The 13984-nt window shown below is 43.3% G+C and overlaps 1 protein-coding gene across 3 annotated transcripts in view; it reads right to left on the bottom strand.

Annotated features, from left to right (window-relative positions):
- Nucleotides 1–13984, bottom strand: part of tie1 (tyrosine kinase with immunoglobulin-like and EGF-like domains 1) — a 102973-nt gene that overhangs the window by 74436 nt on the left and 14553 nt on the right. For all 3 annotated transcript variants that reach the window (XM_072273531.1, XM_072273533.1, XM_072273534.1), the window contains exon 2: nt 2219–2512. In XM_072273531.1, the coding sequence (XP_072129632.1) occupies nt 2219–2512 (294 nt within the window). The remainder of the gene's footprint in view (nt 1–2218; nt 2513–13984) is intronic.

Genomic DNA, 13984 nt, shown 5'->3' with positions numbered 1-13984 from the left:
TGGTTTCCCTTCTGCCGTCATCAATGATGCCCTCACTCGCATCTCCTCCATTTCCCGCACTTCGGCCCTCACCCCATCCTCCCGTCACCACAACAGGGACAGAGTTCCCCTTGTCCTCAACTACCACCCCACCGGCCTCTGGATCCAGCACATTATCCTTCGCAACTTCTGACACCTTCAACAGGACCCCACCACTAAGCACATCTTTCCCTCTCTACCCAGCTCCACTTTCTGCAGGGATCGTTCCCTCCGCGACTCCTGGTCCATACATCCCTCTCCATGGATCTCCCACCCGGCACTTATCCCTGTAAGTGCTCTACCTGTCCCTAAACCTCCTCCCTTGCCACCATTCAGGGCCCCAAACAGTCCTTCCAGGTGAGGCAACACTTCACTTGTGAGCCTGTTGGGGTCATTTATTGCATCCAGTGCTCCCGGTGTGGCCTCCTCTACATCAGTGAGACCCGATGCAGATTGGGGGACCGCTTCATCGAGCACCTCCGCTCCGTCCGCCACAACAGACAGGATCTCCCAGTTGCCACCCATGAGGAAATGGCAGAGCAGACTCGATGGGCCAAATGGCCTAATTCTGCTCCTGCAGCAGAATTCTGAAGAGGTTGAGGTTTCTCCTCATACATGAGATGGTTATGGTGTCGAGTGGAGGGTTTTGCCAGGGTTTGTAGCGGGCAGATTCATTAGCAGCATTCAAAAGAGAGCTGGATTAAAATCTGGAAAAAAATAGGTTTCTCAGGCCTTGTGAAGGGGTTAGAGAAATAGAATTAGTAGGATTTCTCATACAAAGAGCTGGTACGACATTGATAGCTTTTCATATGTAATCATTCTGTGATTCTGAAATACTGCCACAAAGGCTTTGTGAGTTAAATACCAGTCTGCTTAAATGCAATCTAGTTTATTCTGTCTGTGCTTCCTGCTGCCTTGGGAAAGTAACCAACAGTCAAAGACACCTCCCATCCCAGTCATTCCCTCTCCTCCCCCTCATTGGGCAGAAGCAGAGACATCTCCCACCCCAGTTATTTTCTCTTCTCCCTTCCCCTTTGGGCAGAAGATACAGAAGGCTGAAAGAAAAATGCCCTACCATGCTAAAGGACAACTTCTGTCTCTGTTATGGACTGTTGTATGGGCCTCTAATATGATAAACGTGAATTCTTGCTCTCTCATTCAGCCAAGTCTTGGGGCTTGCAGTTAACTTGTCCACCTGAACTACAGTTTCTCTGTAACAGCAACAGGTATTGCTACATTCTGCATTGTTATTGCTTTTGCCTTTATAATGCCTCGATGTATATACGTCTGCCTGGATGGCATGCAAAACAAAGTTTTTCAATCTTTCTTGGTACATATGAAAATAACAACCCATTTACCAATTACTGGATGCCAATCAGACAGCTTCCTTATGGTTCAATGTTTTATTTTGTCAAGCTGTATGAGGTCATTAAATTACTGTGGGGGAAACTGGTTGTGGGAGGGGGTACAGAGCAGGGAGGAAATGGATAGGCAGCTTGCTATTAAAGAATTCTAATATCTGCAATGAAATTGAATTTCAGATGTTAAGCATGAAGCAATCATCATGTTATTACATTTGTTGAGTGACCCTCCAGACAAATCTCAATTTTAGGCTGTGATTTTCATGAGCGATTTTGGTGTCTAACTCATTTCCGCTCTGTGGTGAAATTGAAGGTTCTGGCAAGAAAACTAAAATTGAAGGTGGTTGTCAGCAAATTCATCCCTGGTTCACAGCACTTAACTAACTAGGCCGTCTGGTGGTCGAGCCACTGGCTGACAGTGCAGAAACCAGGGTTGAACCCTGACCTCGGGTACTGTCTGTGTGGAGCATGCATATTCTTCCTAAGACTGTGTGTGTTTCCTCCAGGATGTTCCAGGTTTCTCTCATGTTCCAGTGAGGTACAGATGGAAAAGCTAAATAGCCCCTGAGTGTGCAGGCAAATGGTAGAATCTGGTGGGAGTTGATGAGAAGGTAAATTGATTTAAAAACTGGGATTAATCTAGGATTAGAGTATCTAGGTGCTGGATGGTTGATAGGCCAAGGGGCCTTGTTGGATGCTGAACTCCTCTCGGAGCCCAACGAGACAGTCACGTACTCATGCACTCATGCCGAATGCAAAACAATGGTGCAGCATATTGGCTCCAGCAACAAGATTAATATCACCCCTGTTTTTGTCATGTCAGCGATTGTAAAGACTACCTTTAACGCTGTTAATAATTGTCACAACATGTGTTTTCTCCATTTGTCGTCTTGCTTCACAGTAGTAGATGCCCATCTGTTCCCATTCCTTACAGAAGCATCTCCCCAGAATACGATTGTGCTTCTTCGGGTCTCGGTTATAGTGAAACTTGTTTTGAGTCACTTTAATTATCGAACTATCCTTTTCCATTTTAAGTTCCAATCCATCTGAGTGACGCTCACCAGACACACAAGAGAGGGGAAACTCATTCTTAGAATTGAGGTCGGTGATTAGGTAGACGTCCAAAATTGCTCCTGAACGAAGGAAAAAAAAACACAGAACAGAATAATTTTAGAATCTGAAATTCACCCCAAAGTTCTTTGGAATTTCAGATCCTATACTGTATACACACACTCTGATATAAATGTACCTTTGAACAGAGTCATAGAACTCTACAGCACAGAACAGACCTTCTAGCCCATCTAGGCCATGCCAAACTCGTAATTTACCTATCCCAATCTGCAGTTGGACCATAGCCCTTCATACCCCTCCTATCTAAATTTCTCTTAAATTCTGAAATCGTAATCTAATTCCCCACTTCCACTGGCAGCTCATTCTACACGCTCCCCTGTTTCTGAGTGAGGAAGTTCCCCCTTAAGCAGTTCACCTTTCACCCTTACCCCATGACCTCTAGTTCTAATCACACCCAACCTCAGTGGAAAAAAGCCAGTTTATGTTTACACTATCCACAGTAATCCCCTTATTATTTTGAACACCTCTATCAAATCTCCCTTCATTCTCCTACAATCTAGGGAACAAAGTTCTAACCTACAACTCAGGTCCTCAAGATTGGGCAATGATTTTCTAAATTTTCTCTGCACTCTTTCAATCTTATTGATATCTTTCCTGTAGAACTGCATGCAATACTTCAAATTAGGCCTCACCAATGTCTTGTACAATTTCAACATAACATCCCAACTCAGTACATTGATTAATGAAAGCCAAAGTGTCAAGAGATTTCTTTATGATGTTATCTAGTTGTGACATCACTTTCAAGGAATCACGGCTCTGTATTTCCAGATCCCTCTGTTCTACTGCATTTCTTAGTGTCCTACTGCTCACCATGCAAGACCCACCCTGATGGGTCCTCCCAAAGTGCGACGCCTCAAACTTGTCTGCATTAAATTCTACCTGCCATTTTTTAGCTCATTTTTCCAGTTGTTCCAGATCCTGCTGCAAGCTTTGATAGTCTTCCTCACTGTTCACTACACCCCCAATCTTGGTGCCATCTGCAAATTTGCTGATCCAGTTTTCTACGTTTTCATCCAGATCACAAACAACAACGGACCTAGCACCTATCTCTGCAGCACTCCACCAGTCACAGGTTTTTGACCTTTTGACCAACGTTCCATGCAGCACCTTGTCAAAGGCCTTGATAAAATCCCTGTAGACAACATCCACTGCTTTGCCTTCATCCACTTTCCTGGTAATTTCCTCGAAAAACTCTGTAAGATTGGTTAGACACAATTTACACAAAGTTATGTTGATAATCCCTATTCAGTCCCTGTCTATCCAAAAACTTATACACCAGGTCCTTTAGAATACCTTTTAATAACTTACCTACTACTAACGTCAGGTTCACTGGCCTATAATTTCCTCACTTATTCTTAAGGATTTATTTGAATAATGAAACAACATTAGCTATCTCCCAATCCTCCAACGCCTCAACCAGCACTAAGGACATCTTAAATATCTCCGCTAGAGCTCCTTCAATTTTTAGCCTCCCACAGGGTGCAAGAGAACACCTTGTCAGGCCCTTGCTATCTTTTTTGCTCTTAGTACCTCAGTAAAGCCCTAGGGATTCTCCTTCATCTTGTCTACTAGAACAACCTCACACCTTCTTTTAATCCTCCTGATCTCCTTCATAAGTGTACTCTTCCATTTCTTATACTCCTCAAGTTCCTTATATGCTCCTTCCTGCATATACCTGCTATGCATCTTGTTTTTCTTAAGGTTCCCTAAACCCATTCTCCTTGCCCTTTATTCTGACATAAACAAGCAAACCATGTACTCTCAAAATTTCATTTTTGAAAGCCTCCCACTTATCAAGTACTGTACGTCTTTGTCAGAAAACAACCTGTCCCGGTCCACCCTTGCCAGATCGCATTTCATATCATCAAAATGGGCCTTTCTTCAATTTAGGATCTCAACCCAATGATCAGGCCCATCCTTCTCCATAATTATCTTGAAGCTAATATCAGTATGATCACTAGATGCAAAGTGTTCCCCTACACAAACTTCTGTCACGTGCCCTGTCTTATTCCCAAAAGGGAAATCGCACTCTCTCTTATTGGGACCTCCATGTATTGATTCAGGAAGCTTTCCTGGACACACTTGGCAAACTCTATCCCATCCAGCCCTTTTACTGTAAGCGGATCTCAGTCAATATGTGGAAAGTTAAAATGACCTACTATTACAAACCTTACCTCCTCACAACAGTCTGTGATCTCTCTACAAATTTGCTCCTCTAAATCCTGCAGACTGTTGGGTGGTCTACAATAATATCCCATTCATGTGGACATCCCTTTCTTAGTCCTCACTTACACCCATAATACCTCACTAGACGAGTTTTTCAGTCTGTCCTAACGGAGCACTGCCGTGACGTTTTCCCTGACTAGTAACCTCACCCCTCCTCCTTTAATCCCTCTTGCTATCATACCTAGAGCAACAGGTTTCCAGAACACTGATCTGCCAGTCCTGCCCCTTCTGCAAGCAAATCTGACTAATGGCTACAATATCATAATTCCACATTTTACCCATAAAATACTATATAATATGTAGCTATAAGCACTGTTCTAATACTATAAGGAGCTATGCACACTGGAAACACAATTAAAATGTAGGTATCCAATCACAAGCGAGAGAAAATCTGCAGATGCTGGAAATCCAAGCAACACACGCAAAATGCTGGAGGATTGCTCTGCTGTCGGAGAGGAGAGAATGCCTTTTGATTGCTGGGGAAATCACTCCACTATTGGAGAGGGCAGAGGCTGCTGCTGTGCCTGGAGAATGTTTTCTGCATTTTGTATGTGGATTTGGACTTTAGAGCTTTTTTCAGTCTTATAGTTTTTTTTTAATATTCTGTGTTTTTTTTGTCTGATCTTTCTTGTTTTTTTGTGTGTGGGGGAGGGGTATGGGGGTGGGGGTCAACGTGCCTGTTGAGTTTTCTTTTTGTTGTGCGGGGAGGAGCGATTAGGGTGGTTGACTGTGCTTCCTTTCTTTCCTTTCTTAATTTTATGGTTATCTGAAATTCCTCTTCTCCAGAATTGTATACTTTGATAATAAATTAACCTTTGAACCTTAGAGACTACCCTCCACCAATCTAGACACTGAATTTAAATAAGATCACGTTGTTCTCAGCCCAGTTCTCCTTGTAAACGTTGGGGAACGGTATCTCGTTTGAATAGTTAAGCAGCAGTCTGACATAGGAATCGTACCTTAAGGAATCTTTGGCATTATCTTAGGCTACCTCCTGTTTCACTGGCAAAACACAGCAATGAGAAGGGAAGGCACTGTAGTAGGGTGAAGAGAAGCCCCCTTGGAATCCTAAACAATGTCTCCAGGTTCCATGGTATTTCAAGGCATCAGATCAAATACTGACAAGGAAGCCTCTTCCTGATTACCACCAATCATCCTTCCTTGAGTAATGAATGCGCCTAGATGTGGAATAACACTGAGAATACCCAGGGCAACAGTATGCACTCTTGGTGGGGGAGCCGCAATGTTCCACGGTGTACACATCACCAAGGATCTCACGTGGTCCGTACATACCGGCTGTGTGGTGAAAAAGGCACAACAGCGTCTCTTTCATCTCAGACGGTTGAGGAAGTTTGGTATGGGCCCCCAAATCCTAAGGACTTTCTACAGGGGCACAATTGAGAGCATCCTGACTGGCTGCATCACTGCCTGGTAAGGGAACTGTACTTCCCTTAAACGCAGGACTCTGCAGAGAGTGGTGCGGACAGCCCGGTGCATCTGTCAATGTGAACTTCCCACTATTCAGGATGTTTACAGCGACGGGTGCATGAAAAGGGCCCGAAGGATCATTGGGGACCCGAGCCACCCCAACCACAAACCGTTCCAGCTGCTATCATCTGGGAAACGGTACCGCAGCATAAAAGCCAGGACCAACAGGGTCCGGGACAGCTTCTTCCACCAGGCCATCAGACTGATTAATTCACGCTGATACAATTATATTGCTATGCTACATTGACTGTCCTGTAATACATACTATTTATTACTATAAATTGCACATTTAGACGGAGATGTAACGTAAAGATTTTTACTCATGTCAAGAGATAAAGTCAATTCAATTCACTTACAGTGGCTTGATATCACCACCACAGATCCCATCTGTGTTCTGAAGGTCATTGCTGTCTGACTGCTTCTGGTGCAGTCAGCAGATGGTGAGTGAACCAATACAAGGGATATATGTGTGATAAAGTCCCATCTCCACATGGAGGACAGCCTCCTCTTTGTAATGTGGGTGCTATAATTTTGCTAACAGGGATAGAAAAGATCAGACAGCTCAAAACTGGCATCTGTGAGTTGCTATGGACCATCACTGTCAGCAACCGTAACGACGGCCATTACAAAGTGAAGTCTCATGACCCAGCAGATTCCTCATTCTATTTACAAATAAGCCGGAAATGCAGAAAATGTGTGGAAGTACTCGTTAGGATTATCATGGTAAATATTTTAAAAATGATGGGAATGAAAATGCTATTTAAAAATTAGGAGAAGCCAAGGGAAGCGACGGTCTCGACATGTGCATCAAACTTCCAGAATCAGCGCAGGGCCATTTGTGGAATTAATGGGAATTTGCCTGTTTTCACTTCGATCAATCAACAGAATCTCCTGTCGGTGGATGAGACTGCTGCGCGGAGAATTGATGGAGGCAAACCACCGTCGTCCATCCCGATAGACACACATATCAGCCTAGCTGCAATACAGAACAACTTGAAACATATAAAGCATGAAATGGATAGAGTGAAGCAATTTCACAACCATCAGATTAGATCATAGGTCTTTAGGCAGGAAAGCTGGTGGACAATTAAACTTCCAAAAGGGAGGAAGAAGCTCCAAGAATATCCTCATTCCAAAACGGTAGTAGAGGCTAAAGAGGAGCTGGAAATGCCTATTTGATAATTCATCTCAGCTTTCTCCTGAGATTCCTATGAGCCAAGGTGAGATCAAGCCATGGCTGAGAGCACTAGATATAGAAAGGTTTTGGAGCTGGACGTATTCTCAACTGTAGTGCAGAAGACCTGCAATTAGAACCAGCTATGCCACCATCCCAGATGTCCCTGTACAATTATAACCCTGTCAATGTGAAATATATCCCAGCTCTGTGCTATTCTCAGGAACAATCCAATTAATTGACACCTGATCAGTTTACTCTCTATCACCAGCATAGTTACGTAAGTCATTAAGACAGTGCTATCAAGCAGCTGTGGTTATGAACTGGGTTCTGCCAGCACCATTTGGCTCCAGATCTTATCATAACCTTGGTACAAATATACACTATATTAAAGATGTACATTCTAAAGGTGAAGTGAGAGTGACAACTCTTAAATCAAGGTGTCGTTTGAGTGTGACATCACGGTGCCTTGGTAAAACTGACGGCAATGGGCATCCATCATGAAGGCCCCCACCACCCAGGACATACCTTCTTCTCATTGCTGCCATCAGAGAGGAGGTGCAGGAGCCAGAAAGCATATACTCAACATTTTAGGAACAGCTTCTTCCTCTCCCCTATCTGATTTCCAAACAGTTCATGAACCCATGAACACCACCTCATTATTGTTTGCTCTATTTTTGCACTACTTATTTTTTATATATGTATTTCTTTTATAATTTAATTTATATATTGCACTGTAATTTGAGTTAGTGAACTATGTCATGTTCAAGAACTCGTCAGAAGATCAGAATGAGTACACCACTGTTGTCACAGAGTTTATAAAAAAAAGTTGTAGATGAGTGTGTTGGCACAAGATCATTCAGAATCTTCCCCAACCAGAAGCCATGAGATCAGAAATCTTCCAGGAGCCAGATCAGTGGTGTTCAGGTCTGGCGATCAAGCAAAATACAAGAGGTTTAGGTATGACCTCCAGAAAGTCATTGCACATGCAAAGTGGCAATTCTGAACCAAACCTGAAACAACAAGGTTTCGCTCACAGATGAGCTTAATGCCCTTTATGTTCGCACATGGAGGCGTCTTCTTGATCCCCCATGGCCCCCAATGACCCCATGATGTCAGCCTCTGAGGCCAACGTAGGAGCATCCTTCGGAAGGGTGGACCCATGGAAAGATTTCAGCCCAGATGGGATACCTGGTCAAGTATTAAATACCTGTGCTGATCAACTGGCTGGAGCGATCACTGAGATCTTTAACCCCACGCTTCGGCAGTCTGTGGTATCCATCTGCTTCAAGCAGGCTTCAATTATATCGATGTCCAAGAAGAATGTGGTGACCTGCTTCAATGATTATCATCCAGTAGTACTTGCATCCACTGTGATGAAGTGTTTGAGAAGTTGGTGATGAAATGTATCAACTCCTGCCTGAGAAGCAACTTGGATGCACTCCAATATGCCTACCATCACAAAAGCTCAGTGGCAGATGCCATTTCATTGGCACTTCATTCAAACCTGGAACATCGGGACAGTGAAGCTGCATACATCAGTATGCTCTTCACTGACTACAGCTCATCATTCAGTACTATTATTACCTCTAAACTAATCAGTTAGTTCCAAGATCTGGGCCTGAATACCTCCCTGTGCAACTGGATCTTCAATTTCCTCACTTACAGATCTCAGTCAGTTCGGATTGGCAACAACATCTCCTCCTCAATCATCACCAGCACAGTTGCACCACAAGGCTGTGTGATTAGCCCCCCTGGTCAACTCACTTTACACTTATGACTGTGAACTGAGCACAGCTCCACTATCATATTTAAGTTTGCTGATGACACCACTGTTGTTGGCTGAATTAAAGGTAGTGACAAGTCAGCATATAGGAGGGAGAGTGAAAATCTGCCTGAGTGATGACACAACAACAATCTCTCAGTCAACGCTAGCAACGCCAAGGAGATGATTATTGGCTTCAAAAGGAGGAAACCGGAGGTCCACCAGCCAGTCCACACTGCGGACTCAGAGGTGCAGAGTGTCAACAACTATAAATTTCTTGGTGTTAACTTTTCAGAAGTTAGTGGATACAGCCCAGTCTATCAGAGGTAATGCCCTCTCCACCATTGAGCACATCTACACGGCGTGCTGTCACAGGAAAGCAGCATCCAACATCAAGGATCCCCACCATCCAAGGCCCTGCTCTTCTTGCTACTACCATAGGGAAGACCTCAATGTCACTCACCCCAACACTGAACTGTTCCCACAATCTATGGACTCACTTTCAAGAAGTCTTCATCTCATTCTTAGATTTTAATTGCTCATTTATTTATTATTATTACTTTTTTTTTGCGTTTTCTTCTTGTTTTTTGCACATCAGCTATTGGCAAGTAAAGTTGAATGAAGTTATCCCCACTGGTTCAAAAGCCTGATGGTTGAGGAGTAATAACTGTTCCTGAACCTGGCAGTGAGAGTCCTGAGGCTCGTGTACCTTCTCCCTGATGGCAGCAGGACAAGAGCCCATAATCTGGGTGGTGAGGGGGTTCCTCATGATGGATGCTGCTCTCCAAAGACAACGCTCTGTGTAGATGAGCTCAGTGGAGGGAAGGGCTTTACTGGGGATGAAATTGGCCCTTTGATCTACAAATCTGTACTGACATAAGACAATTAAAACAAATCCTATCTACTGATTCATGGTCCACACCCTCCATCCCCTGCCTGATCATGTTCCTATCTCAATGCCTCTTAAATAAAACTATCATATCTGCTTCGACCAGCTCCCCAGAGTATATTCCAGATACCTGCCACTCCGTGCAAAAAAAGACTTGCCTTGTAAAACTCTTAAATGTTTTTCCTCTCACTTTAAATACATACCCTTAAGAATTAGATATTCTGGACCTGGGAACAAGATACTGGCTGTCAACTTCATCTCTGCCTCTTATAATTTTATAAATTTCTATCAGCTCACCCAGAAGTCTTTGATGCTCCAGCAAAATCAATCCAAGTTTGTCCAACCTTTCCTTATAGCTAACGCTCAGTAATCCTGGTGACCCTCTTATGCACCTCATCCAAATCCTCCACAATCTTCTTGTAGCATGGCAACCGAAACTGATAATGTGGCTTCACCTAAGTTTTATGCAGCTATATCATAACATCCCAACTTTTATGCTTAACATCTGACTGATGAAGGCAAATATGGTGTATGCCTTCTTTGCCATCCTGGTGTTGCCATTTTCAGGGACCTATGGATTTGTTTCCTAAGATCCCCAAGTACATCAATGCCCCCGATGGTTCTATCATGTCCTGTGTATCTTCCTCTTACTGTATATCTGACTTCCCAACGTCCAACACCTCACACTTAGAGTCATAGAGTAATCTGTCTGTCTAGGTACCATATCCGATACGGACTTTGGTGACCATGGTTTTCCATACAGATCTATCCTTCATTTTTTGGATGAATTTCCAGAATTTCCAATTCCATAGAGCAATACTGCATGGCTATAGGTCATTTAGTCCAGCAAATCCATGGTGCTTATCCAGTTAGTCCCAATTCCTTGGCTTTGGTCCATATCCCTCTCAGCCCAACACATCCATATACCTATACAAGTATTTATCAGTGCCGGAAAATGACACTAAACTGGTAGTAATGGGAAAGAAAGAAATAGCTTAAATAATTAATAATTCAACTTAATAATTAAACTTAATTAATCAAGAAGATTCAAGAAATTCAAGAGATTTCAATAAGTCCAAGCATGCTGGGGAGCAAAGATGAGTGTAGCTGCTATTACTAAGGAGAAGGTGCTTGGGAAGCTGAGTGGTCTGAAGGTAGGTAAATGACCTAGACAAGATGGACTATACCCAGGGTTCTGAAAGAGGGAGCTGAAGACACTGTGAGGGCGTTAGTAGTGACCTGTCAAGAATCACTAGATTCTGGAATGGTTCCAGACAAATGGAAAATCAGAATCAGGTTTAATATCACAGGTATATGTTGTGAAATTTGTTAACTTTGTGGCAGCAGTACAATGCAATACATTCAGAAATCGGATAGCAGAGGGGAAGAACCTGCTCCTGAATCATTGAGCATGCCTTCAGGCTTCTGTACCTCTTTCTGATGAGAGCAATGAGAAGAAGGCATGTCCTGCATGGTGGATGTCCTTAATGATGGACGCAGCCTTTCTGAGGCACTGCTCCTTGAAGCTGACCTGGATACTATGGAGGCCAGTGCCCATAATGGATCTGGCTAATTTTACTACTCTCTACAGCTTACTTCGATCCTGTGTCAGATGCAGCCAGTTAGAACGCTCTCCACAGTACATCTGTAGAAATTTGCAAGTGTTTTTGGTGACGTGCCAAATCTCACTCTCTCCTCTTCTGATCCCTCTCTGAGGACTGATGTGTGTTCCCTCATCTTACCCTTTCTGACGTCCACAATCAGTTCTTTGGTGTTACTGATGAGTGCAAGGTTGCTTCTGTGACATCACTCAACAGCTGATATAGCTCGCTCCTGTACACCCTCTTGTCACCATCTGAGAATCTGCCAGCAATGGTTGTATCATCAGCAAATATATGGGTGGTGTTTGAGCTGTGCCTTACTACACAATCACAGGTGTAGAGAGAGTAGAGTAGTGGACTAAGCACACATCCCTGAGGTTGATTGTCAGTGAGGTGAAAAGTGTAAAAATGTCATTCCACTCTTGAAGGAGGGAGGGAGGGAGGGAGGGAGGGAGGCAAAAGACAGGACACCTTAGGTCAGTTAGAATGACCTCAGTGATTGAGAAAATGTTGGAGTCCATTATTGAGGATGAGGTTCTGGGGTACTTGGAAGCACATGATAAAAAAATAGTCTGAAGTCAACATGGTTTCTTTAGGGGAATTTGTCTGACAAATATGTTGGAATTCTTTGAGGAAATAACAGGAAAGATAGTAGCATGGATAAAAGATTGGCTGACTGGCAGGAGGGAAAGAGTAAGAAAAAAGGCGGGCCTTTTCTGGTTGGCTGCTGGTGACTGGTGGTCGATGTTGGGACCACGTCTTTTCACATAAGTGTCAATGATATGGATGATGGGATTGATGGCTTTGTGGCCAAATTTGGGGGTGATACGAAGAGGGACGGGTAGTGCTGAGGAAGCAAGGAGTCTGCAGAAGGACTTAGACAGATTCGAATGGGTAAAGAAATAGCAGATGAAATACAGTGTGGGGAAGTGTATGATCACATACTTTGGTAGAAAGAATAAAAGCATAGACCGATTTTACAACAGGAGAAAACTAAAAATATCAGAAATCAGAGGCATTGGTCAGACCATACTTGGAGGATTGTGAGCAGTTTTGAACTCTATCTAAGACAGCATGAGCTGAAACAGGAGAAGATTCACAAGAATGATCCTGGGAATGACAGGGTTAGCGTATGTAGAGAGTTTGATAGCCCTGGGCCTGCTCTTGCTGAAGCTTAGAAGTATCAGGGGAATCTCACTGAAACCTGTCAAATATTGAAAGGCCTAGATAGAATAGAAATAGAGAGGATGATGCCTATATTGGTGGAGTTTAGGACCAGAGAACACAGTCAAAATAGAAGGATGTCCCTTTAGAACAGCAATGAGGGGAACTTCTTTAGCCAGAGGGTGGTGAATTTGTGGAATTATTGCCACAGGTGCCTGTGGAGGCCAAATCATTGGTGGTATGTAAAGTGGTGGTTAATAGTTTCTTAATTAGTATGGGTGTCAAAGGTTATGGGGAGAAGGTGAGAGAATGGGGTTAAACAGAAAATAAGTCAGCCACAGTGGAATGGCAAAGCAGACTCAAGGGGCTGAATGGCTTAATTTTGCTGCTACATCTTATGGTCACTGCATGAAAAAGTTTCTTCTCAGGCCCTATTTAAATCTCTCCTCTCACACACTAAAATGCACGTCCCCTAGTTTTGGACTCCCCTATTGTGGGGAAAAGACTGTTGCCGTCTACTCTACCTAAGTCTCTCATAATTGTAAGCATTTGTGTAAGATCACCCCTCATCATCTCACAGTTATGTGTGTTTAATTCCAATTGCCATTCCTCAGCCTAGTTCCCTAACTCGTCTGGGTTAAAAAGCATTTGCCAGTTCTCTAGCCATTTTTTTCCAACTGATCTATATTCTGCTCAGTCCTTTGACAATCTTTCCAACTATCCACAGTTCACTCATTTTTACAATCAGAATCAGGTTTATGTACTGTAAGTTGTAGCAGTACAGTGCAAGAAAAAAAAACTACAAGTTACTAAACTAGATAAGACAGAATGTGAATCACAAGGTATTGGCCAATTTTGAAATCTCATGGCAGAAGGGAAGAAGCTGTTCCTAAAACATTTATCATGAGTCTTCAGACTACCATATCTCTTTCTGAATGAAGCAATGGGAGGAGGGCGTATCGCAGATGGTGAGGATCTCTAACGATGGACGCTGCCTCCTGAAGATGTCCTTCATGGTGGGGAAGCTAGTGCCTATGATGGAACTTTCATGTAGTCTGCATGCTTACTAATCAGCTCATCCACAATTTTGACTGCCATTTATAGATATTGTGATGAGCTTATGACCTGGGAAGTGAAAAGTAGCATTGGCTCCAAAAGAGTGCCAGG

This window comes from Mobula birostris, chromosome 12 (assembly GCF_030028105.1).
Source record: "Mobula birostris isolate sMobBir1 chromosome 12, sMobBir1.hap1, whole genome shotgun sequence".
NCBI lineage: Eukaryota > Metazoa > Chordata > Chondrichthyes > Myliobatiformes > Myliobatidae > Mobula > Mobula birostris.
This window is presented reverse-complemented; position numbering and strand designations above follow the sequence as displayed.